Genomic DNA, 27,798 nt, shown 5'->3' on the forward strand with positions numbered 1-27,798 from the left:
GGAAGGAATCATGGAGAAGGAAGATCAGTTTTGCCTTCTAAAAGGGCAGAGGTGGAAGCTAAAGTGAGATACTGAAGGGAGACTTGCACAAATCTGTCCTCAGTGCTACCAAAGGATTTACCTTTTTTAGAGATTAGAACAGATTATCTGTAAACGTCTCATTTACTGGATGCTTTTGGAGCCATGAACTGATGTCCTGACAATTTTGTTTGGAGTGATTTAAGAAATTATTTCTATAATCTCTTCAGTACTTTTCCATGAGCTATATTAACAGGCTTATGGGGACTTACTGTCCCTCTCACTCTCCATACAGCCGTTGTAGAGGAGCAGTGAAGAGGGCTGCAGCTAACCCATGTAGCTGGACACTGAGATGAACTGGGTGGGCAGTAACTCCTGCTGTGGGGTGGTAATTTCTCAAATTAGTGTGCTTCCTTCTGCAGCATTTATGTGACTGAGGTCTGAATTAATTCTCACAGTGTTAAATCCAATGGAAGTAAAGATTTCATCACTACATTTAACTGTGTCTTACTGATCTTCCCAATATGCAGCCAAAATTGTCCTCTATATCACTCTATCATTCTCTTTTTGGTTTATTGCCTTTCTAATCTGCAAATGCATATATTAACTCCTTGCTGGTTTTTAGTACTTGAAAGGCAATCCATTTTTCATTTGCTGAAGTATTAATTATGTTTCTATTGCAATCTGTATTTATTATGGTGCTTAATGGCTATGCAGCATGACTGACAAAAGGTGACACCAGTTTCTACTGCATGGAACTATGAGCCAATAAAGGGTCTGGTCTGTCATGTGATTACCTGATGAGTAAGGGACTTCGTTTTTTCCTACCCAAGGAAGTCAGAGAGGGAAGCCCTTTGTTTTGTAATTTATTTCTTCTTTAACACAGAAGAGGTTTATAATACAGATAGGCTGTGAATAATTTTATTGTACTTATCTCATGCATTTATTCCCTTTTTTAAGAGCAGGTACAGTGTGCTGTCTAACATCTGTGGTTATGACGGAGTGAGTTAGCCAAATCCATTTTACAGATTTCAGTTTTAATTTTGTTTTCCATCTTGTCCTTAGACAGGTGAAGAGGAAAACAAGTAAATAGAAATTTACTGATATTTGACTTGCTGTTTTTACCCTTTTGATTACAAAATTCATTGAGATGCAAGATAGATTCAAGATTCATAACAGCATTTTAATACTTCATAAAACAGACGTTGCTTACACTTCACGCATTAGTAGGGATTAAGGGGATTAGCGGATACCAGAATTTCCTACCCTTTGCATGCTTTCCTGCAGCAATTGCACACTTGGCTTCCTGCTTCTCGATGTCCTCAGAATTCTTAATACTTTCATGCCTCTCTCTCATTTTACTGTGGAAATATGAAGGTTTTTCAATATTTGAGCTGATCATTTTGATTCTTTAGTATTTTTGAATCAAAGCTTGTGTGCTAAACCTTGCTATAAAAATCACTTTAAAAAAAGCGGTAAAATTAGGCTCAGATTAATAAAGGGACACTGCTGTTTGAATTTAAATCTAGGTGGAGTTCCTGTACATAGCTAATAAAGCAGTTCACAAAAGCTTTTCCAAGCTGCTGATAGGCACCTTGTTTTAACCATTCAGGCATTTTAAGTTCTGCTGTTGTTCCTGCCTACAGATGCTGTTGTTTTACTAAAGCCCAGCAAATGCTAGCTATTTTCAGCCTAAATCCATTTTACATCTTGCCTCTCCTGCACATAACCTTTTAGAAGGTCCACACGAGTTGACCTCATTACAGGGGATGAGTCTGTGGGGTTTCTGGGGTGCTGGTGTGATATTTTACATACTAATGTAGGGGAAGGAGCACACAGCCAGAAGAGGGAGGGAGGGCCTGTGTGAGAAATTGGGGTGATGCTTTTTCATAGATGCGAATGACATGCGAGGCAGTCTGCAGTCTGACCAGGTGCAAAGCCCTTCTGCTTCCAGGAGGAGAACCAAAAAGACTTTCCTGAACATTAGGACCAGTAGATTTCTGCCCTCTCTTTGCTTTTTACCGTATAATGTCAGCATTATCCAGTGAGCAAACTCCCAGTGATGAACTCTGGGTCTCTCCCCATCTGTCTCACGAAATGCCACTTGGAACAAGCGCCTTTCCATCTGACAATAAAATCAATGAATGAAATATTAGAGGCTTGAACGATATGATGTGCAGAATACATTATGGGACATGTTGTGTTTCAGTGGACAGCAAGTCTTGCCCTTTCGTCCCGTTATCATCAACAGATCTGCTTAATGAAACTGGTGCCTTCTGCAAATCTCTCACCTTTTTGCCTTTGGACTTCAACTCTTTTGCAACACTTTAAAGACTCTCTGACTCAGGGCTGTGTGATAAACTTCTCTATTTTCTGTGTACTCTTGGCCTCACATTTTTCATCTGTTTATTGTAATTAAAGCCAGACCTGCACTAACTAAATAATTAAACAACAGAGGGGGAGAGGGAACTTAAGCCGATTTTTGTAACACTTGTTTTTATGCCTTTACTCAGTTGAGACAGCCTTCTTCTTCTTTGCTTGGAAATTCTTCAGAACAGCAGGAATCACTCAGTACTAAGCCAATAAACAGGGACAAAAGGGAAATGTCAGTGCTGAGATGGACTTGTGTTAACAACCTAAAACCTCTGGAACTGTCCACAAAGACTGATCTGCAAAAGACTGGAGAGTGGGGGTTTTATTGCTTTTTCCAAGCCTTACTGGATTTTGCGTCAGGAATGTTAACTGCTTCGTTGTCACACTAGCAAAACGTGTCATATGTGTAGCAAACAGCGGTAAACTAAGAAAGTAAACTAATTAAGGAAACTAACTAATGCTTGCTAGCAATCTACAAGACATCCTGTATGATTTATTCTTGGAGCTGAAGGTACTGAGCTCAACTTGAGCTCAAGGTGGCTACGTAATTTATTTTTTGTGCCTGTTGTGACTCTGTAGTATTGGACATGCTGGCAAAACTGAGTCAATGCAATGTATGATTTCAAGTTGAATTCACAAGTAGACACATTTTCAGCAAAAGAACATCTCAACCACTTTGCCCTTTAAATCCAGATGTCTCCAGGTTGAAAGACAGAGAAGGGTATAGAGAAAAGATGGTTGTTTTCAAATTTAAGACCAGTTCTCTGCACATTTATTAGGTATTTGCAGTGCTCCATCTCTTGCTGAGAAAATAACTTGCAACACTTCTATTCTGTTTTCCAAGTTGTTCTTTTCTTCTTCTCCACTGCCTGAGTGCAGAATCATGCCCTATTTAGAGAGGCTGCAGCTCACTGAAGAGGTGACCCATCTGTGATTGCACAGCCAGTCAACATAAGAACGAGGAACAGATCCCAAGACTCTTGAGCTCATCACTAAAGCATGAGATATCTGATACAGCCACTGTTTTGTAGTATCAGGCAGAAGCATCTATTATTCTGTAGGCTCAAGATGCAAAGCAGCAGGTTGTTGTTTGGTATCAGAGCTCTGTCCTGTTTCCTGATACAGGTTTAATTGTGCTTAATCGTTAGGTGTGAACAAATATTTGCTGTGTCATCTTGCTGTCTGATACTCCTGATGCATAAATAATTCTTAGCAGCTAACCTGTCTTGAAGTCCATAATTAAAAGGATAAAGTGAGCTGTTTACACAAACCAATTGTCACTGTAGTAAGTGCCCTTAATAGCATTGGCAAGAAGTGCTAGGCAGGTAGCATCATCTTACTGCAGTATGTGTCTACTGAAGAGACAACTCGTGAACTTTCATATGGAAAAATTTGCAGAGGCTGGTAAAGCCACATAGCCAAAGGGAAATGCAAAGCTTATTTATTTTTTTAACAGAACTGAACCCAACAGAGGGGAAAAATAATGTCAACATAGTTGGATTTCAACACCACATACCATAACTTGGCAACCTTTTTCACATTAAGTGGATGACTACAGCCCTTTTCTATAAGTGAGGTTTTTTCCCTGATTTTTTTGGATTTTTTTTAATTGTTACCAGAAAACCAGTCCTTTTCATTTTGTTCATCTGGGGGGAGGTGAAGGGGGGTGCCACCTCTGCTTCTACATTTGGGGATTTCTCTGATTCTCGGGGAAAGTACTTGTGATACATACACTGATTTCTTGCTTACAAACATTCCTGGTATGTCAATCAATTTAAAAGATTGTTCCTTTTAAATAAAAAGAAAGGGGGTTTAATATCTTGCTGTTTATGCATGATAACTGCCCAAAAGGAAATGAAGTAGGAAGCTGCGTACAGTTTCTTTGAGCAGTCTTTGGACTATCAGGAAGCCCTTACTCTCTTTCTCTAATTCCTTGCTAGTAAAGAAGTTTACTGTTCCAGAAACCTCAGGCAACAATCACTGAAACCTGATGAAGTGTAGTGATGCAGTGATAGGGTGAAAATGAGGGACAAACAGCCAACTTCTAGCCTCTGTTACCTGGTGCAAATATGAGTTAAGATCGTTCAGTTAACATCGGCAAAATGCAGCTGCCTGAAATCAAGAGGGAAATGATGAGACATGCCTGGAATCCTAAGGGATGTACCCAAAGTAAATCTATGTCAGGGCAGAACATAGCATTCAGAGATGTGGCAAGGAAAAACTCAGCCGTCAGTGGACCCAGTGAGCTAACAGCTGCTCGAAGGCGAGGTGAGTGGGAATTTCTGAGTGATTACTGGCAGTGACAGCTTAGGCACTAGGCTATCATTAGGGACAGTCTTCGGTATCTAAAATCAGTGCTCTGGGTCTCACAAGTCCTGGCACCTGTTCCTAGATCACCACTCACCTCCCCAGTGACCGTGGAAGTGTCACTCCATCACCATGAGCCTCAGTTTCTCCTGCTGTAAGTTCTCCTTAATGAAGTGCTACTACTGAAAGGCATCACATCAGAGCCTTACTGATCACACACTGCATCCTGCTGCTTGGCTCCCCATGACTGAGACACGATTCACAGATGGGCTTTGCGCCAACAAAAGTGTGCATATCAGGACCTTATCCTCTTTATGAAATTGATGCACTTAAAACAGGCAGAGTCATAGTGCATGGATAGTTACTTTCCTGCTCTTCACAGTTTTATTGTATTATCTTTGGCAGCAAAAAAAAGAAAGCATTTTTTGTTCAGTGATCACTTATTCCTTCATAGCCCAAATTCAAGTAGTGGTTTTAATACCTTGTATGTTCCTGAAACTCTGGACCCTTTCTCTCAAATCAATGCCTGAATGTTAGAAGTGGTGGATTTGAATTGACTTTGTTCACAAGGATGTTTTGCAGCTTTCAGAGAAGGAAGTTTTCGATTTTACAAGAGAGTGGGGTTTTACATTGAATACATCAAAAATTTAAAAGGACACCATGATAAGGAAAAAGCCATTTGTGTGAATAAAAAACTTAGGTGTGTAGTTAGAGCAGTGGATACATCTTGCTGACCTCCTGCAGCCTGGGTAGAAAAGAATATTTACCAGCTGGAAAAGGCTCATGTGAAGTCTCCTATTGCTGTTAATTAGATGTCAGTTCTACTGCTGGGACAATCTGTACTATAAACAGTGACCTAAAACTGAGGTGAGGAAGGACAGGATCAGCAGCCCATGAAGCTGCTATGGGCCTCTCTTCTGCTCAAGCTTAAAATTGCACAACTGTTTCATTCTTCTCCAAACTCCATACCAGAGCACATTTCTTGGCGATGAGTTGGGCATATCACAGAATGGGTCAGGTTGGAAGGGACCACAGAAAACCTCAAAAAGCTTTGTTGCAAAATGAAAGGTTTTTTCTGCACTTACTCTGTTGTGCTCAGCTGCTGAGAATCCATTTCCCTGAAATTCTGCAGATGAAAGTGCTGCAAACATTAATGATAGATTTACTAGCTTTACTGGGGTTTGCTGGACTTCTCACTGTCCTCTTAATTTTTCTAACAAGCTCCTTGGAGGACACTAGAAGATGCGCAGAAACCCAATATATTTTCTTCTCTTGATTTCATTCTTTCATCTTTCCTTATGAAGATGAAGCAGATTTAGGTCTTCACCCTTTCTCAGTCCAGTTGTTTACACTTCATCCTCTCGATCACCTCTTATGTATGCCTTTTGAATCCTCCCTCCTACCACAAACAAAACACTTGTCATGTGTCTCTCTGTATAGATTCTTGCCAACTTATTCTTCTTCTCTGGTCTGAGTTGCTTTAAGTTCTTTTGCTCTTGTCACACCTCTGAGTACATCCAGAAGTCAGCGGATGCCATTGCTTTACATCTTTGTTTCAGCATTACCAGAGTTTTCCTTTATTCATTTCACTTGCTCTTTTCTTTCATTGAGTCAACCTGGCTCATCTTGATTTTCTCTGCCCTTCATATATTGTATCTACCTCTGCCTCATTTATTTACCATCCATTCTTATCAGGTGTTCACTGTCTGTATCCTCTCTTCTTCTCCTGGCACCAGTGTACTATCTACATGGTGCTCCTGTGGAGCCAGCCTCTCCTCTCCTGAGGCAGTCCTGCTCTACCTTCAGTGAGCTACTCCTTGGCCTCCTTCTCATCCAACCTGTGCCTTAACAACTGTCCATGCAGTTTCTCTCCATGAGTATTTAGTCCACTAAGAAGGAGTAATGGTTGTTGGGAAACAGCAATGTACTTAATGCAAATGAGATATCAAGCAAAAAAGTTTAACTTTTGCAGGAGGCATTTTTGCCTGAAATGAAGCATTTCTATGTGTAATAAAGAAGTTCATCACAGCAGAGACTATGCATTTGCACACATATCTGTACATATTGATGCATGTATGTATGTATGTGAGTATGTGCATGCAAGTAACATACATCTGTTACAAGTTTGCACACCTGTGAAATAAGTGCACAGTAGAGGTTAAAGTATTCAGTACTGTTGGACACAGTGTATCCTGTACCATACAGATGTATGAGACGGTGTCAGACTGTGTTACAGAGCACACACACGATTTCATGTGTGTATTTTATGTTGGGTTCATGATAAAATTTCTAAAAATGTTTATAGAGGAAAGTCCTGAGGGATTTTGTGCTTGAAATAAATTTTCAGGGGTAAGTCAGGGCATTTTTTGCATGAGAAGACAGAGTTTCTTTTAGGAATGAGAGAGGACATGGCAGTAGAAGAGAGGAATGAGCTTGGGAGCAGGAAGAAACATGAATTGATATAGACAGTGCAAGAATTGCAAAGGGCAGCAATAGTGAGAATGAAGAGCTTGAACTTGACAGTGATCTGAAGAGGTGGATGAGAAATGTGGCAGGAGAAGTGAAAGATTTTAGAAACCACATATTTTGTATGAACCGATATATGGTCAGGGCAGGAAGGCCATCAAGAAAGGGTCAGTCACTCAGGCGAGACTTAACCTGAAGTGCGACATGTGCAGCTGGTATCAGTCAGCTTAAGTACACTAATTTCATTGAAGTCATGCTGATTTATACCAGCTAAGGATGTGGCCTCGCACATTTCAGAAAGGAAGAGTGTCTTATGCAGGTGTTTAAAGGCTAAAGAAAAGAAATCAGGAGAAGCAGAAGAGAGGGAAAGGGCATTAATCAAAGATTTTAACTCTGAGTCATGCAGAAAATAACCCTGCTTCATTGCAAAAGTATTGATTCAACTAGTCCTGACAGTGTTCATCAGGCTTGGTACTGGCCAATTTAGAATATTTCCAGCATTCAGAATATGTACATTTTCCCTTCTTCCCTTCTGTCAGTTTTTTATTCTCTATTTCTGTGTCCCATTTTGGGAACAGAATGCTGCAGTTCTGAATCCTGCCAAGCTTGAGTCTTAAATTATTGTTGAGTCCTTCTCCTCACTTTCAGCTTACACTGAAGACATGCATTGCTCTGGCAGTGTTTGGCTGCAGCTCCAGCACTCATGTCTATATTAAATTCCTAATGATCTAAACCATGGCTGTTAAAGCAGTTAGGAGTAGCAAGACAGAGTTCTGCTCTGTTCTCCTTTAATAGTCTCCACAGTATAGAAATTGCTTACTTACTATGTTTTTAAAGGCTGAGAAATACTTTGCACTTCATTTTAACTTTGAAGCCTTCTACTAAATACAACTAAACCATTGCAAATCCAACAACCAGGAGAACCGTGCTGAAACAGATCTCTTCTGTGATACCAGCTCACCCTTTGGCCATGGGCGATCAGAAGGTGGCATCCCAGCCCTCCCTTCCCCTTTAATGCCTTTTTATTTTCCCCTTTCTGGAAACAGTCTGATGTCCTGAGAAAGTGCAACTCACACAAAGTGTTTGCAGTGGGTCCATAGCTCTTACTGTAATTGCAGTGGAGTCATGTAAAAGCCAAAAAAAAAAAAGCTTCCACTAAAGATGTTGAAAGTAGCTGTAATAACTGTAATTTTTTACTACTATTTTTATTGTTTCTAATAGCAAAATACTTCAAGGCAAGAGCTGAAGTTAAGGTCCTTTGTACCGTAGACTGTAGGGAAGACGAAATCCTCTAAAACTGGGAAAAAATTAGGGCAGAATAGGAAAATATTGTTCACAAGCACCAAGATCGGCACCAAACAAAAGCAGCAGATACTAGACCCAACATAAATAAAAGCTGATCCTCCTTTAGATGTGTCATGTGCCATTATTCACTGTATCCAGAGGACCACTATTAAGAAGTGCCACCATAGAGCTGCACTGTTGTGCTCTGTGTTGCACAGCTGCTCCTGCCTGCAGCTGGAGACAACTCCGTGCTGGATGGAGCTTCAGCCTGGCCACATGCTGCTGCTCCTACCCTTTCAGTAGAAAGTAGCACACACTCGTTAACTCTGAGGACTTACGTTTGCAATATGTGAGACAGGCAAAGTGGAAGAGGGGTAAAGTTTTATTAAGGGAGAATTGAGCAAGAGGCTGTTCTGTGACCTGTTCAGTGTCAGCCAAGAAATCAGTATCACAGCTGGGAGCTGAGCTAAGGTCTGAAGTCCCCAATGCCTGAGTTACAGGATAATGCTTTCCCCTCCATTAGCCACCAAAAATCTGTGAAGTAAAAACAGAAGTGAAGGCATCGAGTTGTCAGGTTCAGAAGTATCTGTTTTTCCATGGAAACCTCTTCCCAGCAACAGCCAAGCTTCTCATCATGCGAGAGCTGTCAGGCAGCTGTTCTGTGCAAAATGCTGTTGCTGCAGCTGCCTTCTGGAGAAGTCTCATCCCACAGCCAGGCAGCATTCAGCCCCATTCCCGGCAATCCAGCTGTAATTCTGCCTCCCCGGTAATTTTTCACTGTGGTCATGCCAGAATCATAGCCTTGTTTTCTCTTGTCTGGCTGTTAGTGGTGATGTATGAAGAAGTGAGAATGACAGCTTAATTTTCATAAGCTAACTTGTGCCTGGAGTAACAGAGACTGAGAGGAGTGCACTTAATCATAACTGCAGGACCAGAACAGAAAATGATAGAGCTTTTGCTGTTAGTTGTGGTATTTTATTATAATAACTCTTAGGAGGAAGAAACGGGCAGCTCAGGATGCTGAATGGTTCAAATCCATTACGGCAGGCACCGTGTTCTCATGCGCTGGAAGGATAGCTCACATAACTCTTTTATGCTTGCCGTTTCCAGAAGGCCATGCTGGGAGGCCACTCTAGTCTATCCTGCCCAAAGAACCTGAGTTCAGACTGAGGTGTGATCTGAGCTGAAGTGAACCTGGTGATAGTTCCTGCAGAACTGTGAGCACCTTGCAGGGAAGGCAGAAGGGTGGCAGAGGGATGGGCTGGTGCATGGTCAGGGAGCTGTTCACCGTCCCTGCTTGACACCAAGCATCCCTTTGGCCACTGCCTTGTGTCTGTAACTTTGTAATACACTAGAAAAAGTAAATAACTAAAGGAAATAGCTCGTGGTGGACAAATACTCTCACACTGATTCATTTAAAAAATTGATTAAAGGTCTGAGTGAAAGCTTTTGAGTGAATCTTTAGTCAGTTGCAATTGGAAGGACAAAACTTAGGATTTTTTTTGTTTGAATTTTGAGATACATGGAACAATGTAATCTACAGGGTATATATTATGCATCTATATTAGGTGTCATGTTGTTTTGTATTATTTAACATGAGAATGGTTGTACATTTATAGACGTTATTTTGATATCTTCAGATCAAAATATTTGGAGAACCTCTTTCAGGAAATATTTTTGATTTTTTTTTCTATATTGATTCAGAATTAAAACATTTTTGGAAACATTAATATTTCCTATGCGGCTGAAGTTCTGGTTTCTGGATTACTTCTGCCTTAAGTTAAGATCACAGAGACAATGTAAAGGGAAATAAAAATATATTCTTCTTTGGCAGACACAGCATCACTATTCCAGCCTAGAGAAAACAGAAATATAACTAGAGAAGATGGAAAGCATATCTCCATAATTTACTCCAAGGTGGCTTGGGAGACAAGCCATCACATCTGCCTAATAGGCCTTTATGCACCAGTAAGAGTTACAACAGCCTGACAAGTTGCATAATGCTCTACCCTAGGACAGTACATGAACATGTGCACATTCCCAGGCCATTGCAAAAGCAAACCAAAGCATGTTAGCTCGCACATTTTACTGTGCGCTTGGGACAAGCTAAAAGGACGTGTACAGGCAGTTATTCCAGCTCAGATGATACACAGGAAGTCACATTATCTGATCCATGTATCTGAGCCCTAAAGCTTACATGATGTTAATTCCTGCCTTCATCCGTGTCCCATATCAAACCTCAGGGAATACTGGTGAAAGCAAGATTTGTTCTGGTGTCTTCAAAAATAAAGGGAAAATGTGGAAGGAAATTATACAGCTGCAGTAAATACATGCAAACATAATTTCCTGAACCTCTTCCAGTTTATCTTGGCATGAGAAATAATAATTGAGAAATAAGTATTTCAGGGGTAAGTAATTAGAACTGAGATTTTGGACTGGTACATGGGAAAGGAAAACCATTAACAAGCATTAAGATTTTTTATTTTTTCTTACCCATTGGTTTTAAGGCTATAGTCTGTAGCATGTTGGGAAATTTGTGAGGCTAAAATAATGAAAGGAGATTGATGCTCCATGGTAAAGAAGTTTGGTACCTGCTCCTTGCAAATGAAATTCTAACATTTCTTTTGATGGTAGCTCTACTATCCTGAAAAGGATCTGTGGCCTGCTGAGTTGTGAAATGTGCTATTCGATGATGGGCAGGGTCACTCTCTTCCTACCAACTGTGCCAACCCATTCCAGCCCAGCTGCACCTGCATTTTCTATTGTTTGGGGGTTTTTTTCTCATCCTTTACTAGCCAGTGTCATTTCTTATCTTCATTTATTCTATTGCAGCTATAAGGGAGTGGCTATAAACAGGCAAAGTTCCAGCATGGAGTCAACAAGTGTTGGTTTAAATTGTGTCCTTCAGCCTCTTTTTGCCTTAGGCTCCTTTCAGCCAGTTGAGATCCCTTTTGTATTTCCTCACAGTATATGGCTTGTGATGTCTCATGCACTCTGCAATGTGTTCCATGTGTCTCACGGGTTGAGAGATGCTGTGGTTCATCTGTACGAACAGAGGTGCTTAGGATACGTTTGCTTCTAGCTTGTAATTTCCTTCATTTGCTTGTGCATTGCACTCTGTTAGTATGACCAGTTTTCACTAGCACCAATGGGTCTTTTATATGATCCTTTTGCTCTCCCCCAGATTTTCCACCTTCTTAAAAAACAATTTATGGGGTCTAATGTGAAAAATTATATGTATGGTATAATAAATATGTAATGGAATAGAAGAGACATTAGTGGAAAATAAGGTCTGATGAGGAGTGACATGTTGTCATTAGGATAGAGGAGGATGATGTTGGAGTGGTGTGGAGTAGACTTGGTAATCTCTCACAGTTATTTTTAGATTGATTTCCATTCACTCCTTGAATGCTTTCGTAGTGTTCTGGGTTATTTTTTATATGCATTGGCCAATCACTGCTGCTCACAGTCTTTGAAATAGCATTCGAGACACGCTCGGGTTACTGACATTCCACTGAATTACAGATACCACAGGAGAGTATTGCAATCACCTTTCAAGCCAATTAGAAAATTGAATTAATCATATCTGTCTTCATGTCTTGTTCTCAGCCCAGCCTTGTCTTGGGCCATACTGAAATTTTAGTAATACAGCTGTGGTTCTGTGTAAGCAACATATAATGATCATTTCAGGCTTTCAGTACACTGCTGTGACCATACACACAATTTTATGAGCATAGCTGGGATTTGAAAATGAGCCTTCAAAGCATGATGCTTAATTGCTTTCCCAAAAGGTTGCAAAATCATTTCCAGTCTCAGTCTCAGTACCAGTCTCAGTGCCCTCACTGAGCATGTCCCTCTTTCAAAGCACCATTCCTTTTCCTTTCTCTGACTAGATCCAAATGCAGTTCTCCCCTTCCCTCTGTCCTCTGTTACCAGAGCATCATTATAATCACTTCTCTTATTTACATTTTATACACCACATTTTAGGATACATAATTAAGTCCTTATCTATACAAACATTCATATTTTGGTTGATTTTTAAGCAGTGCAAACCTCCTAGACGCATTTGATTTAAAATACATTTTACTCTAGCTGAAGCCAGCTGCTAATCAATGTAAGATGAACTAAAATAAAACTGAAGTCATAATTTCTATGCAGCATTCTACACAGGCTTACCTAAATGACTTTTAAATTACTCAAACTAAAATGATGTAACTTTCTTATGTCGGTAAACTATTCAAATCCAGTATTTTTCTGAGCAAAAGGAGTTTCCTTTGTGACTGAGAAAAAAACCCCCTGAAACTAGTAGGGGGAACATGGGAAGAGGATAACTTGTTATACTGAGCCTTGTTCTTCAATTATATTATCTCCATCAGAGTATGAACAGATCTTCATTTTAGATGATCATTTTACCAACACTTAATTCTCACTAGGAGGATTCTCCATCATTGTATTCCAAAATCAAGCAGCATTCAGATTTGTCTGGGTGATATATTTCTGTCAGCATGACAAAGGTTCCCACAGTGTTTAATTACTCAGACTAGCCAGGGAAGAAGGGAAGAAATGAGCCGTGTTGAATTTGCTGTGCCAGGCTTTCTGTCTTGTTACCTAAGCAGCTTCTTCGGAAGGCATGGAAGGAAGGCAGCACCCCGACTTCTGCCTTCTCTTTTCACTGGTTGTCCCTCTCCAGATGTCTTGTGTGTTTTCCATTGATTGGCTTTTATCTTATGATCTTCTTGCAATTTGGTCATTTTCCAGGGCAGCAAGTTCTTGGCTTAGTGGAGAACCAGAGTGATTGGTATTTGGGCAACCTTTGGAAGAACCATCGGCCCTGGCCAGCGCTTGGGAGGGGCTACAACACAGGTAGGACCTGAGGGTTTTCTTTGAATTAACGCTTGCATTGACTGTGCAGTCAGTCTCCTGCTACAGAGAGTGTGAGAAGTGGTAATTTGCCTTTCCTAAGCTACAGCTAAATTTATCTTTTGAAAAAGTAAAAATGATACAATTTTTTGTGTTTTGAAGTTTTCGGTCTTCTCTAAGTGGTGTTAGAAAAGATTGTGTGACATCCTTTGGGGAAGAACAGAGCTTTTATGCAATCTGATAGGTCCACAGCACATCTCCTACAAGATTTCTGTCCGTGATGATTCATATATAGGCCCAGCAAGAGGGAATGAATAGTGTAGGAGCTTTGGGGTTCAGTCTGGACTGGGCGTAGACGAACACAGTGACAAGATCTCTATAGTCAGATCTTGGAACATGCGGTTTATTGCAAAGGGCGTGGGTATAGGGGCACTGCTTAGAGCTGCAGCTGGCAGCTCTGAGCAGGCCCAAGAGAGCAAGAGAGTAAGCGGGTAAGAGAGAGCAAGAGGAATGAGAGTGAAGAAGAAGTGATGAGAATAGAATGGAATGGTGAAGTCCTGGTTACAATACAATAAATCATCTTCTGTACTGAATATTCTAATTGTCACTAACCAATCTAATACAAGATACAAATCCTATAGCATTTACATACAGCCTATAAGAGTTCTTATATTACCATAGAGTGTTACATCTTAACTTCTAAAAAACTACTCTTTGGACCCCTTCTGCTGAGCTAGTAGGGTCTGCTCTGACCCTTGGACCTGCCTGCAAGCAGAGGGTATTGTTCCATCAAGAGGGGATTACCTTCAGTGGCCATACCGTTGTTTTCCAGTTGTTCAGTAACTAAGACTTGGTATTTCAAAAGTGGCTTTCATTTCGATGTCACCTGTAGTTTTCATATTCCCAAAATCTTTTGTCAGGCAATCATATTTATAAGGCTTTCCTGTTTCATCTTCCCCAACAGAATAGGAATTGAGGTTCATTTTCTGTAGAGAAGTAACATCACAAAATGCTAGCCCAATGAAGATAATAACTCCTGCAGGACAGCAACAGGGTCATAATCGTCCTAATAAAATGCAAGCTACTGGCCATCAATTTCTGCTGCCATGAGAAAGGAATAAAGGCAGTAGGTCAGAGAATTTATTAGGTTACAAGAGACAGGTCTTCCCACTGATTTTTGTTTGGTATGTGGGAAAACATACCAGGTGCATAAAGAACACACACATGCATCTAAATCATTTCAATGCTAGGCTTTACATGCTGATGCAGTGAGTTAGGTTCCCTCTCTCTTTGTAATAAAAGGACAGAACAGATGGTGAAGCCTCCATTTGGAACAGATGAGTCCATTTAAATATCCCTGCACTATCAGGGAATTATTCACCATAATAGTGATTTTACTTCACAGAAATACATTGGATTGAATTAAACAGACTAACTAGAAAAAAGATTGAACAAGTTGTGGTTGGGTCGTCTGTATTTCTATATTCCTATGTATATTTGTGGGAATCCCACTAATTTTTGTGAATTTGTAGCCTCTGCAGAGCTTCTCTGTTTTCTGGTAACGTTCAAAGGAATAGCTTAACAGAACATAGATTGGTATGGATACAAGATTTTGGCAGAATAGGTTGTTTTCCTGACTCTTCTTTGCCAGAATTGCAAATAGAAAGGCTGGGTCTGCCCACCCCTGTTCCCCAGCCCCCCAAAAGCATGAGACGGAGATAAGTTTCATGGATTTTTCCTGAAATCGGAAGGCTTTTGTTAACACAACTCAACTTGTTGGGATCAGTTCAGTTCACTGTTACACCAGAAAGCAGTATCTTTTGTCTTACTGAGACATGACCACCCTCCATAGCTACTTTCTTTCTGCTGTGTTTTTGCTTTTTCTTTTCTGCCATTTTAATGCTGGCAGAGAGAAAGCTGGCACAACCACATAACATCAGAATAATGCAGTAACGTATGGTGGGTAGTATAAAGTATATATAGATATCTAAAATGCTAATGTTAAAAAAATTCTGTAAGGCTTTAATTTATGTTGTCTTAACTTACTGTTCCAAATGATTTATGGGAACAGCAAATGTCAGTATATCACATAAATCTTCCACTGAAAGCAAAAATAATCAAATATCTGCAGTCCTTCATATACATTGCATGTGTTAATCCTTGTATTAATACATACCTATCAAGCCATGCATAATCCCATAATCCTGCAAATGATTTTATTTTTCTCACAATTTTCTTTCTTCACACAACTCACCTTGTAGTTATAAAAACTTTTTTTTAGAAAGAAGCCAGCAGGTAGATAATGTATGGAAGATTGACAAGTCATTGTAAGAAGTGGTATGTTGTTTTTTCAAGTATGTGGAACCAGAGGTCACTGAGTGAAACAGTGCAACCTCTGAGAAGTAGGAAATTAGGTTATTGACAGAATCAGCACCCTTTAGTATAAATTTCTTGATTGAATTAATTGTTTGCCTGAGTAATCTAGCAGAGACTGGAGGTACACATTTCTCAAGGAAGATGAAACTGGAGCTTGTTTGATGTGTTCAGTAAATTAAAATAATTGACACTGAATGCAACAGTGTGGCCAAGGAGGATTCAGAAAACTAAATGGGGGTGCACCGGAAAGAGAGGCGATATCTCTTAAGAAAAACATTCATGAAAAGCAGTGGTCCAGGAGGGGGAAGGCATAAAAATTCAGGTGCCTAGAACTGTACTTAGGAACACTGAAAGGGTCCCCAGACCCCTGAAACTTTAATGAGCTAAACAGAGCTGGATCAAGGGGAGGCTCTCAGGTAGACTTTGCTTTTGCTCGTGGGAGAGTGTTTACCAGAGACCTAGGATACAATCCTAAGAAAAGAGATGTTTATGTGAGCTTCCTCAGCCAGACTTAACCCTGGAAGATTTGATTCAGAAGCACCCCTCAAAGTCAAAATTGTTCCACTGCTTCCTCACAGTTTCTGAAGGAAATAATTTCTCTTTCTCTCTTATCTTTCTATGCCTGAGCCTCTTTGGACAACATATAGGTTGGGAGAGTCCCAGAAGACAGATGCATTAAAGGCAAAAATGCATTTGTTCCTTCTCCGCTGGTTCTTTAAACCCAGTAAGCAGTTGCAATCTCCTCTTCCTGTGTGCCCAGGCCAGATCTCCTGACAGCCAATACAGATTTTTAAGGAAAGATTTTATTTGGTTGTTTTTCATTCTTCCTCATTTGCAGAGGCAGATAATCCAAGTCACACTTTAGTCCATGATAATATAATTGTAAGAAAACCAGACCAAACTCAAAATCAGTTCAGTGACGATTTAATTAGTGTTTAAAATGTTCTTAGTTAGAACCATTCTTTATTTGCGATAACATTCTTTTCCTCAAGCATTTTAAACACAATTCGTTCTGTACCACAAAGATTTCCAAGTTTTTTTCTGTACTTCACTGGCAAGCACTCAGTAAGCTGCTTAATCAAATGCCCTTTTTATATATCATCCACTCCATGTTGCTTGTCTGCACTGAGTTAACTCTTCCAGATTCCTCATACACTAGTTCAAGCACACTTCTCTTGCTATGTAACTATATTATATTTCACTGACTAACTCTGCTTTTGACAGTATTGCTACACTATGATTTTTCTTTTTACAGATGTTAAACTGACAGCTCCAGAGTTGCACTGTACGGTTTGATGTTCATTTCAGGAGTAACAGTCATCTTAGTCCTCAGAAAAGTATCTTGTAAAAGAAATTCTAAACGTAAAAGCTTTTAGTACTTTGTCTGCCTTATACTTTCCATCATGGTGGAGAATAGCTTTTAAAAGCAGTCTCTGGTGCCTGTTAAGACTCCGGGCCACTTCTTCAGGAGTGTGAATCACCCCTGGCTTCTCTGGCTTTAGTGCAGCAGACCCAACTTCCATCAGCTGAGAATGGACCCCATGCCTGCCAAATGGAGCTTTAGGATGAATCTGTAATTGGGGTGCCAGGGGGTCATTTTTAAAAACTTTGGCCCAGGGGATTTCAGACTTCTAGACTACACAAGCCCATCCCGAGGATTTGAGGCTCATCTGAAATGCACTGCCTCAGTGCAGCCACCAGAAACCGTAAGGAGGTGTCTCAACAGCTTGAGCTGAGAATTCATACTCCCACACTGGGAGATGTGACATTACCAGATTTGTGGATTGGGAACAGAAGGGAATGGCTAGCACCTAACGATTACTAGGCTACGTGTGTGCTGCGCCTTATTACTCCCGTGTTTGTAATGACTGGAAGAGTGCTAGAATGAGTCTGTCTCCTTTATTGTTTCCCTGAAAAAAAGGACCTGTGGAAGTTGAATTGGAAATTGAAAGCATATGTTACATCATTTTTGCATAGTATTTAACAAATTTGAATGATAAGAGACAAGGGTAGAACAGACTGTTTATGTGAAATTAGTCTGGATCGCATCTTGTGCTCCTTCATGATGATATTGTGCATCCTCAGTGCAGAAAACAAATGACTGGTAAAGCAGTGCAAAATGGGCTGTTGGTAGTCATGGCACTGCCTGTGGTCCTGCTCCAGAAACCTGGTAACAGCTTTCAGCCGAGCTCCACAGGCTCCTGCTCATGGCATTATGGTAATTGTCCTCATGTATGTTGGCTGCTTGAGAGAGGAGGATTCTGTCAAATTGCCTCAGTGAACAAAGAAGTCAGAAAACTCATGGTTTATAGAACCTTTTCAATACCCCCCATCGTGGCCTGACAAAACTTGGCTATGCCCCCTCTAAAAGCCATTGCAACATTCTTGTCTCACATTAGTTAAAATATTAGTCATGTTTAGTACAGGAACTGCTGTCATTAGGGTTGGTTGAAAGTACAGGAGCCTTTGGAAACAGATGAGAAATGCATTTTAATGATGAAAAAACCCATGTCCAACACTGATGACAAGTCAAAAAGCAGCACTTTCTTCATCTACTTAGGTTCACACTGTGCCAGTTTTTTGGATTCGATTACTCCTCCTTTAAGACACTGGGAGTTTACTCAGTAAATAGTGTTATCAGTGCAAAGCATACTGATACACGTGAGCTTTATACACGTAAAGGTGCATTTATAAGTACAAGTATTGTGCACATTGTCCAGGTCGCAGTTTAGGAAGTGCCAGCACATGGTTGCTTTTAGTCTCAACAGGAAATACCAGTCTGTTTGTGTCAAAGGTGGGAAGCTAAAGTGATAATTCTGCTTTTGATGACCATATCCTTATCTTTGTTGTCTGTAATCTGTAGCTTGCACTTAAAAATAAGCTGACTACCCTCAAAGAATAGCTTCTTTTCCAGTCTTTCTCGTGCACTTTCTAAAGCATGTGATGTACTGAGAACTTGTTTACAGCACGCTTGACATTTCTGAAATGAGGGTCAATATGTATTTGATTTTTCTAATGGTGCCTCTAGTTTGAGAGGCCTGTGCATGTAGTAATGGCATTACTGTGGCTGAATTAGTCTACTGTTCATGGCATTCTCTCAGGTACATCCTCTACTCCTTAAAAATTGAATCTCTCAGCCCCTGTAATAACTGTCCTTTTAAAGAACACCACCAGACTTCCTTTGAAACACTGAAAACATTTGTCTCTTAAGAAATATGTGATTTTAAAAAGTGGCATTTCGACAGCCTATACCAGATTCTAGATGTATTGGAGTAAATAAAATGTGTTTCTTTTTAGTTGATTTAATTGTCCTAGTTTTGGGGGTTTTATTGGTCTGACCTGAGTCCATAATGTAAAGTTCTCCATGTAATGTACATAAATCAGGCATTTAGATGTAGCATTCCAATGTAATGATTTAAAATATCATTTTGAAGTGTTTTATTTTTAGCTTGATCAAGGCAGTTCCTTATGTGAACATACATACCTTGATCAGTAATTATGTTGTCCAGCACTCTGAAATGCCCTCTTTATTGTAGAGGGACAATCATTAGCAGGTTAAATTTAGATGAAAGACTTGCACATGAAAGCTTAATAAAGACATCCAGGTGCCTAAACTGAGAACATAGCCTTCTATTATATGACGGGAGAACTCCAGACAAATGCATAGTAATAGTAAAATCAGTTTTCTTCTGAAGTGCAAGTTCACTTTCCAGTTTCTCATTGTGCTCATAAAAGTGATTGTGTAAAGGCAGTTCCTTTTTGTAGAGACAGAGACAGCAGTTTTAGCCACAGTCCCAAAGCAAAGAAAAGAGGTATCACAGCTGGACTCCATCTTTGGACTCTTAATAGGGAGCTTGGTGCCTGTCACAGAAAGTAGCAGAGTAACTAAGATGTCTTTCTACCCCCTGTGTCAAAGCCATTCCCACTAAGAGAATGCCAACAAAACCAATTGGATTTGGTCATAGTCAGATCACCCTCTTAGGTGCTATTTGCTACAGAAATCACTATGCTTTAATCATTTTTGTGTTAGGGCAAACTAAGTTCAGGACAAACCTTTCCCCTTTAAAAAACCACCAAGAGACTTTGAAAGAGAAGAATCTGCAAAACTGAATGGACACAAATCTCAGAAGAAGCAGCTTATTTCTTGCCTTTCCTCATTGTCTTTTTTGTCTTTATGTTCAGCTACATCCTGACTTTAATTGTTCCTGCTGTAGCTCCTCAGCCTTCCCTTCTGCACCTCTCTTTGTCAAAATGAACTCAGGGGAGGACAGGAGCACTGCAATACCCTCTACACACAGATCATCTCTACACAGTAGTTCTCAAGTCACAGACAGTGAAAAGAGAAGCTTTCCCAAGTAGAACTGTTGAATTATAGGCAATTTAGGTCAGAAAAGATCTCCCGAGGTCTTTTGGCCCTCTTCCCATTGAAAGTCAGCTCAGGTTGCTCAGGGCCTTTTCCAGCTGAGTTTTAAGTGTCTTCATGGATACCTCTCAAAGCAGCCTGTTCTTGTATTCAGCTACTATTTTTCTATTCAGTAAAAAATAAGAGAAAAAATTGGTAATATGTAATTAGAATTTCCTTTGCTGCAGTATGTGTCTGTTACCTCTCATTCTGTCCCTGTGCATCTATTGGAGTGTGTGGCTCCATTAAGTAGTTTTAGAAAGCAACAGGAGATCCCTCAACCTTCTCTTCCCCAGGCTGAAGAAGGCCAATTCTCCCAGCTTCTCCTCATGAATGCCAGGCCTTTAACTGTTTGGGTTGCTCTCTGATAGATTTACTTCAGCGTGTCAGGGTACTTATTTGATTGAGGAATCCAAAACAGTACTTCAGATCTGCTCTTACAAGTGTTGAACCAAGAGTGGTAATCATTTCCCATGACCTAAAGGCTCATGTGGCCCAAGACTTACTGCTGGCTCATGTTCCGCTTTCTGTCCACCAACTCCCCTAGAACTTCTCCTGGAAAGCTCCTTTAGATCCACTTGTCCTCCAGCCTGTACTCTCCATTCAGGAATATCCCATTCAGGACTTTCTGTTGAATTTTAGGAGCTTTCTCATACCCGCTTGTCCACCAGCTTGTCGAGGTCACTGAGTAGCAGCCCATCCCCAGGGTATTTGGCCAAGGCCCCCAGTTTGGTCACCTGTGAGACATTGCTGAGGACACATTCTATCCCATTTCCATCTCATTAATCTGAGTGCTACCCAATATCAGCCCCAGTACCAACTCCTGTGGAGTACCCCTTGTAACTGACCACCATCTGAGTGTTTATTGCTGAACACAACCCTTCAAACTTGGGAATCCAGCTTTGCAGGCTCCTTCTAGTGCACCTATCCAAACTGTACCCCACTTTGGCTATACGAGCATGACAGACAGCTCCTTAGGCAAATACATCCCTGCATTTCTGTTGTGAACCTAATCCTTGTCTCTGTTACTAGAAAATAAGTGGTTGTGCAGGAAGGATTATGTTTCCTGGGGTTTTTTAAATGCTGGAGTTAATTCCCAGGCTTTTTCATTGTGTGCTGCTGCTTCCGTTCCCCTTATCCGTTTCTTAGAATGTTCTATTCCTCCTGAATCTCAGTCAATAAACTGCCCATTAAGGGGAGGGAAAGGCAAGAGGAAGTTTTATGGTTGTTTCTGAATACAAAACCCCAAACCTCTTTGTCATCCAAACAGAAGGAAATACCTTTCAGGTGGTTCAGCCCTGAACCACACCTCCTCTTTTGTTGCTAAGGTGTTGAGTGAATACCAGACCCAGAAACTATGACAGGTTCTTGCTCTTTGTGCCCATTGTTACAATTAGTCTTGTGGACTAATTGTTAATATTAGAAACTGCTTTTGAAAGCTATTCTCCACCATGATGGAAAGTGTAAGGCAGACACTGTTGAGATTAGAAGCCAGCCAAAATAATTAGCACCTGTGCGGGGTGCATTTTTCCTCTTCACATAGTCCCAAGTGGAAACCTTGTAAAATTGTTGACATTTTGACCCCTCTTAAATATGATGTCTTTGAGAGAATGAAAACCAAAAGGCCTCACATAGTTTAAAGCAGTGGTCCCTGTTACCTTTCACTTTTTTGCTGCTTTCTGTGGAAGAATAAAACATAGATAAGTATCATGGATAAGGTCCAGATCTGATATAAATCCTGATGCTTGCATTAAAGAAACTTAAACAAGAGCCAAGGATCAAGAAACAATTTTTTTTTTTCTTTTAAAGGTGGGTGGTTCTTTAGTGGAGAGTCCAAGATAAATTACTTTTGGAAGACATACTTGCTTTTAACAGGGCAAATAGTCAGCAAATTTCAGAAAACGTCCTCAGTTTTTATCCATAAAAACAAGCTTTGTGTGATCCTTTTTCCAAACATGCCTGCACACTGAGATCCAATGATTGGACCTCCTGCACAGGAACCCTGTACAGTCTATATTATTCTGTGATTCCTCTTCAGGACAGCTCACCCAAAGTCCAGTTCCTCTGGCGTTATGTAGAGTTGTGACACTCACAATTCTGTGTTTTGAGGCACTGACGTAGAATTTTATGTTCAGAAAGAATTAAGAGATGCATGACAGTCTAGGATGGATAATCAGATGATCATGAACTCCAGGTTTAATATGATTGACAAAATACTTTGTGTGATCATTGGGTGTACAACCAGAGTAATTTCAAGTATGAATACAGGAGATGCATTTGTTTGGTATGGGATGGAGGCTTTTGACTCCTGTCATACCTGATGTCTACACTGCCAGGTAACTTTGCTGCCCAGCTCATTCTTCGCTCTTGGCTCCCTGATTATCCACAGGGCACAGAAATTAGTTGGTACCCTGTCCTTCTCAGAAACAAACTGTCTTGTAAAAAAAAAATAGTGTAATTTGTTGGTAGTTCACTACAGGAAGTATTTCTGGAAGGTAGCATGGATAGGACTACACTCCATTTGGCACCTCTTTCTAATGCTTAAAAGTGGCATCAGAAGGTTAATCTCCACAGGCCAAAGATAACCACTTACAAATCTGCAAAGTTCAGAGCTAATACTGGAAAATTTCCCATAAAGTTGGGGAAAATGGCTCCAGGAACTTATCTGGGAGCAAGTCAAAGGATAATTTGATCCTAGGTTATTCATATTTGGAGGAGAAAATAACATTTCTTAATAGAGGGCTTGCCAATTTAGCAAAGGTTCAGCAAGATCAAATGACTGAAAGTTCAAAGAGATGTTCAAATTAGAATAAGGGAAGTACCCTTCATCAGGGTAATTATGCATTGGAATAACTTATCAAAGTTTGTGGTAGATTATCCATTATTGTAAATTTTTAAATAAAGACTGAATGTTTTTCTAGAAGTTATGTTCTAGTAGACCCCAAACTGATTTTGAAAAATAATCAATGTTATGCAAGAGCCAAAAATTATCCTTTCTGACTTTATCACTTAAATTAGTATTTAACCAGGACTTTGTTTTCCTGTTGAAGCCACCTAAGCACCTAGGCAAATGAAACCACAGCTAATCTTGCATATAAGAACTTACTGCAATTTTAGCATTGAAGAGAGGAAGAGTTCTTTAAAACTTTGTAGAAATTTTCCACATTCACACTCCTCCCCCCTACCCCGTCCCCACCCCCCCATATTACTTTTCTTTTTAAATCTCACATTTCAAAATGCTTTATGAAAAGATGGTTACCTGGCCATCTTTTAGCTAGTGTCCACTTTTGGCACCTTCATGATTCCTTTCAGACGTGTACAGAGATGCACATGGAGTAGTGTTGGGTGATCCTTGTGCATGGTAGTGGTGTGAGATGTCTTTGAGACAGATCTCTGCTTCATGTGGTCAGTGCCATTGTGCTATGGCATGTAAAGGCTGAAACCTCCCTCCTCCCTCCCTTTGCAGGTCTGAAGTTAGAATGTGTTATCTGAGGTTTAAAACTTCTCAGCAAAAGCTTTCCCAGTCTGTTGAATTTCAAGAGATTTTAATGATGTGCCTCTTACAGGGTTTTTTCCCTTCTTAGAAGCCATTTCCAAATGAGAAGTCCCTGGAATATTTCCATTTTGTCTGTAAAAAGTAGTCTCTCTACGCTATATACTCACACGGGTCACAGAGTGCAAAGGCTATAAGAAAACAGGAGCTTTTTGAAAGCCATGTAAGGAGCTTCACAGATGGTTTTGTCTCCTACAACTCTTTGCACAGGGTTTAGGAAACACAGGGTTCTGAGAAAAGTTGCTATCCTTAATGTCTTCCTTGATGCCCAGAGCAAGTACAGCAGCTGGGAATAACCCCTTGTTTCCCTTTTTTTTTTCCTAATATTTGTCTTTTTCCCAGCCATGTTGTTTTCCATGTTAGGCAAACCTTTTCAGCAATTTGGGCTGTTAAGTGTGAATTTGTACTGCTTGGGACTTCATATTGCTTGGGGTCTGTGTGATAGAAGGCCAAGTTCTTCAGGTCTAGAGATGGTTTTTCTGTGCTGACCTCTGAAAGGCCTTGTGGAATTGTTAGCTCTCTTCGAAACACTCTGGGAGATAAGAGGAGAGAGCATTACTTAGCAGGATGGTCTCTAAAGTAGCAGAGGTTTTTCTCCACAGACCTGCTAAAAGTCTTACAGCTCATGATTGCTCTCCTTCAGACCTTACAGACTCTGGAATCAAGGAAATTCTTCTGTAGCAGCTTTGGGGCTTTCAGAAAGTTGGAGAAATTCCCCCAGAAGTGGAAGTCATTAACGAGAAGATAGAAAGCACGTGTGTCTTCTTCCAAATTGCTCAGGAAAACCAGCATCTAAGCAGTAAAGAAACAGAAAACTGGGACATTCTGAGCTACAGTCAGCAACTCTATAATAAGAAGTTAGAACTGTGCTTGAGTAAAACATTCATCTTAATTCTGCCTAAGGAAAAATAGCATACTTGGGAAGAGGAGAATAAAGAAAGTAAAAGTCTTATATTTCATTAAATGGTCATCAGGAAGTGTAAACCAAATGTTTATAATGCTTCAGGAGGAACCAGACTCCCAACAGAGTGACTGCACAACATTTCAAAATGCACTCTATGACAGCTTCACTTTTAATACATGTGCAGAGAAAACAAAGGCTATTGCATTCTGTCACCGTGCCTGGAGGGACACACACTTTGTTTCAAAACAGCTTCTCAGCCCTGCTCAGTTTTCTTAGAGAAAAGTTCAAATGTGGAATCATCATTTATTCTCAATGACCACATTGTGCATCCCTGCAAGGTTTTATTCATTTGGGTTTTTAGATTGTGAAGAGCTTGTTTGAGAAAAAAAAGGCTGGTGCATATAAGTTCATGGTTAAATAATGTATCAGGATGCTCCAGATGCTAGAATGACAGTCCTCTGGTCATACCATGTTAAAAGCTATAGGCATATATGGCTATATTGCATTAATGATATGGCTGGTCAAATTATGAGTTTGAGTCTCATTTATAGTCTGTAAACCAAGTGAAATAAATGCAGTGAATTTCATCCACACAGAGACTTAAAATGAAGATTTTATAATATGTGCAGTGGCTTGTTTTGGAATTATAGCTTTTATTTAATTTTTTAATCCTTAACTGCCATATGCTTGTGTTTTTCTGTTTTCTCTTGATACTCTGGGTGGAAAACAGAGGCCACAGTCAGTGATGTGGAGCTGTGGCTCAGTGGAATCCAAATGCAGTCCTTAACAATACTGGTCACTGGAGCCCTGATGCAGGAAAGGCACAGTCACAGTCCTGGCATTACACACTGGGGTCACTTCCATTGATTTCAGATACAATAAAACAGAATTAAAAGAGGTTGCATAAGTATTTGCTAGAGTACTAAGCAGTCAGCACTAGCATGGAGCTTCTCCTGGGACAGCAGAGCTGCAAGTCCCTTCCGTTGCACCTAAAACTGAATTCAAATGTTTGGTGCCAAATCTGTTTCATGAAACGTGTTAGCTTACTGCCCTAAATTTCTGTGTCAGATATTTATTACAGCAAATCTCCATAATGCCAGGCCTGTTTAACATTATTTCTTACAGCATTTCAGTGGCTTGGTGTATGCTCTTTGGTGTGCTGCTTAGCTACTGCAAAATCCCACTCATTTTTTTAAAACTCACTATTGCTTTATGATATATTTTGAAGCATGTCTTACGTGTCTGTTTTGGATATTATAATGATATCTGCTTCCTGTTTGTCTAGATGGTTCACTGTTGCAGGCTTAATTTCAAGAAGAATTTTTAAAAATCTGACAAGGAGAGGCTCTGAGGTGCTACTCACAAAAAATGGCATTGCCTCAAAGGCTCACAAAAGCATCCTGTTCCACCCAAAAGGAACAGGCAAGATCATACAGAAAATGATTTCTTAGGAATTACATTTTCTTCCCCCACAGCACTGTTTTTTCAGGCACCTTAAAAGGCCCATTGTAATTAATTGGTTGAGTTTGAAAGCTTGCCCAGTTTCACTATAACTTCTCCAGGTAATTCTGTTCTGTCATAAGTACTGGTTTATTACTTTCAGCTCTGCTATATGTTCCTCTCTGAATTTCAGGAAAAGCCATAGTCTTTGTTCCTGAAGCAAAAGGTGGAGATGCTCAGTAGCATTCCAAGGGAAATTGCTGGTCTTTCTGCAGACTTCCAATTTACTATTCAGAAAAATGAAATAAAATATTTTGTTCTGGAGCAGATTAACCAAAAAAAACCCCCACACCAAACAGAAACAGATTAATTTGTTGGCATGCCTAGAAGCATCTATGGAAACTGTTGCTTAGTGAAAGCATTGGAAGAACAAAAAAGTTGTTTTACATTGAATCCAAGAATTGGAAAAGGACAAAAAACTCAAGTGACTCCCAAAGTTTGATTAGACCCAGAAAGAAACATTTATTTTCCTTTTCAGATCTTGTAATAATTTTCAATAGGATTTTTAATTTGTATCAGTTTTGAGATGAAAATTATTTTACAGTTAGTTGAGTTTTAAAATGTACCAAAAAAAATTTACAGTGTTTCCCAACTGAAATATTTTAATACCGATATGTTAATTCAGATTTATTGCCATGTTTTATCCAATTTATTCACCAAATTACTTTTTTGGGGTCCTGGGGGAGTTTTTTTTTTCCCTTTTGCTTTTGGAGCTGGGTTTTTCATGTGTGTCCTTAAGTGACATTTTTGAGAAACTGCTTTGTTTGTTTGTTTGCTTTCTTGTTTGTTTGTCTGTTTGAACAATTCAGAATCTGTCAAATTTTGGTAGTTCAAGCAAAATCTCATCAAGCAGCGGGAGAAAAATGCCATTCAAGTAATAACTAGACTGGGATGTGTTCCACATACTTAGTAATAAAGCATTCTTTCTCTTTGAGATATTTGAGATATTTATATCTCTGGATATGCCTGAACTATTTCCTCAGGACAAGGGAAATAGGGTGTTCTGTGGCTGATCATAATTTGTTTAATACTCATGAGATGTTTGGGTTGCCACTTTTTTCTTTCTGTTTGTTTGCTGCCAAGCTTTTCTTTTGTTTTTCTCAGGTAGGTTAGGGCAGGAGGATGCTGCACTTCTCGAAAGATCAGAAGTCCCACTGCCTGGGGCCAGATGTTAATAAAATATTCCTTTGATTTCTTGTTTTTCCTCCAGTCTCCTCTTCCCCCAGTACAGCAGATGAGAGTGAGTCCCTTTTCCCCTTATGTTCAGCTGTATGTCATCTTGAATTTAGTCTGAGATTTCAGTCAATTTGACTCAGAGGGAAGTGGATCCTGAGGCAAATATTTTCCTTTCCTTATTTCAGACACTTTGCCTGCAAACTAATTGTGCAGATTGGAGTTAGTTGTGTTTGCTTTTGGCAACACAACAATATAGACGAGAACCTGAAGTTCACTGTTCTGAAAAAGAGTAATTTTTCCTCTGCATGAACTATTTAAAAGTTCCCAAAACACATGCTTTTGCTTTGCTTTTGGACTTAATAACACTAACTAGGGGAATAGTATTAAATTCTCCTCTTAGTAGAAATATCTTATTCCCACTAATACTAATGAGTAAATATTTAAACTTGCTATAAATATTCTCTAGTAGTTATTTTTATGGCAGCAGTAAATTAGAAGCCCAAATAGAAACTGTACAAAGGTGTTAAACTCAAGCCTGTAGGTGAATTAAAATAGAAATCATGTTGAAATTAGTTGTGA

General features: G+C 39.8%; 1 protein-coding gene across 3 annotated transcripts in view; it reads left to right on the plus strand.

Annotated features, from left to right (window-relative positions):
• The window catches only part of LARGE1 (LARGE xylosyl- and glucuronyltransferase 1), a 272,166-nt gene that overhangs the window by 195,104 nt on the left and 49,264 nt on the right, over positions 1 to 27,798 (plus strand). For all 3 annotated transcript variants that reach the window (XM_039570321.1, XM_039570320.1, XM_019292486.1), the window contains one exon: positions 13,207 to 13,311. In XM_039570321.1, the coding sequence (XP_039426255.1) occupies positions 13,207 to 13,311 (105 nt within the window). The remainder of the gene's footprint in view (positions 1 to 13,206; positions 13,312 to 27,798) is intronic.

This window comes from Corvus cornix, chromosome 1A (assembly GCF_000738735.6).
Source record: "Corvus cornix cornix isolate S_Up_H32 chromosome 1A, ASM73873v5, whole genome shotgun sequence".
Taxonomy (NCBI): Eukaryota; Metazoa; Chordata; class Aves; order Passeriformes; family Corvidae; genus Corvus; species Corvus cornix.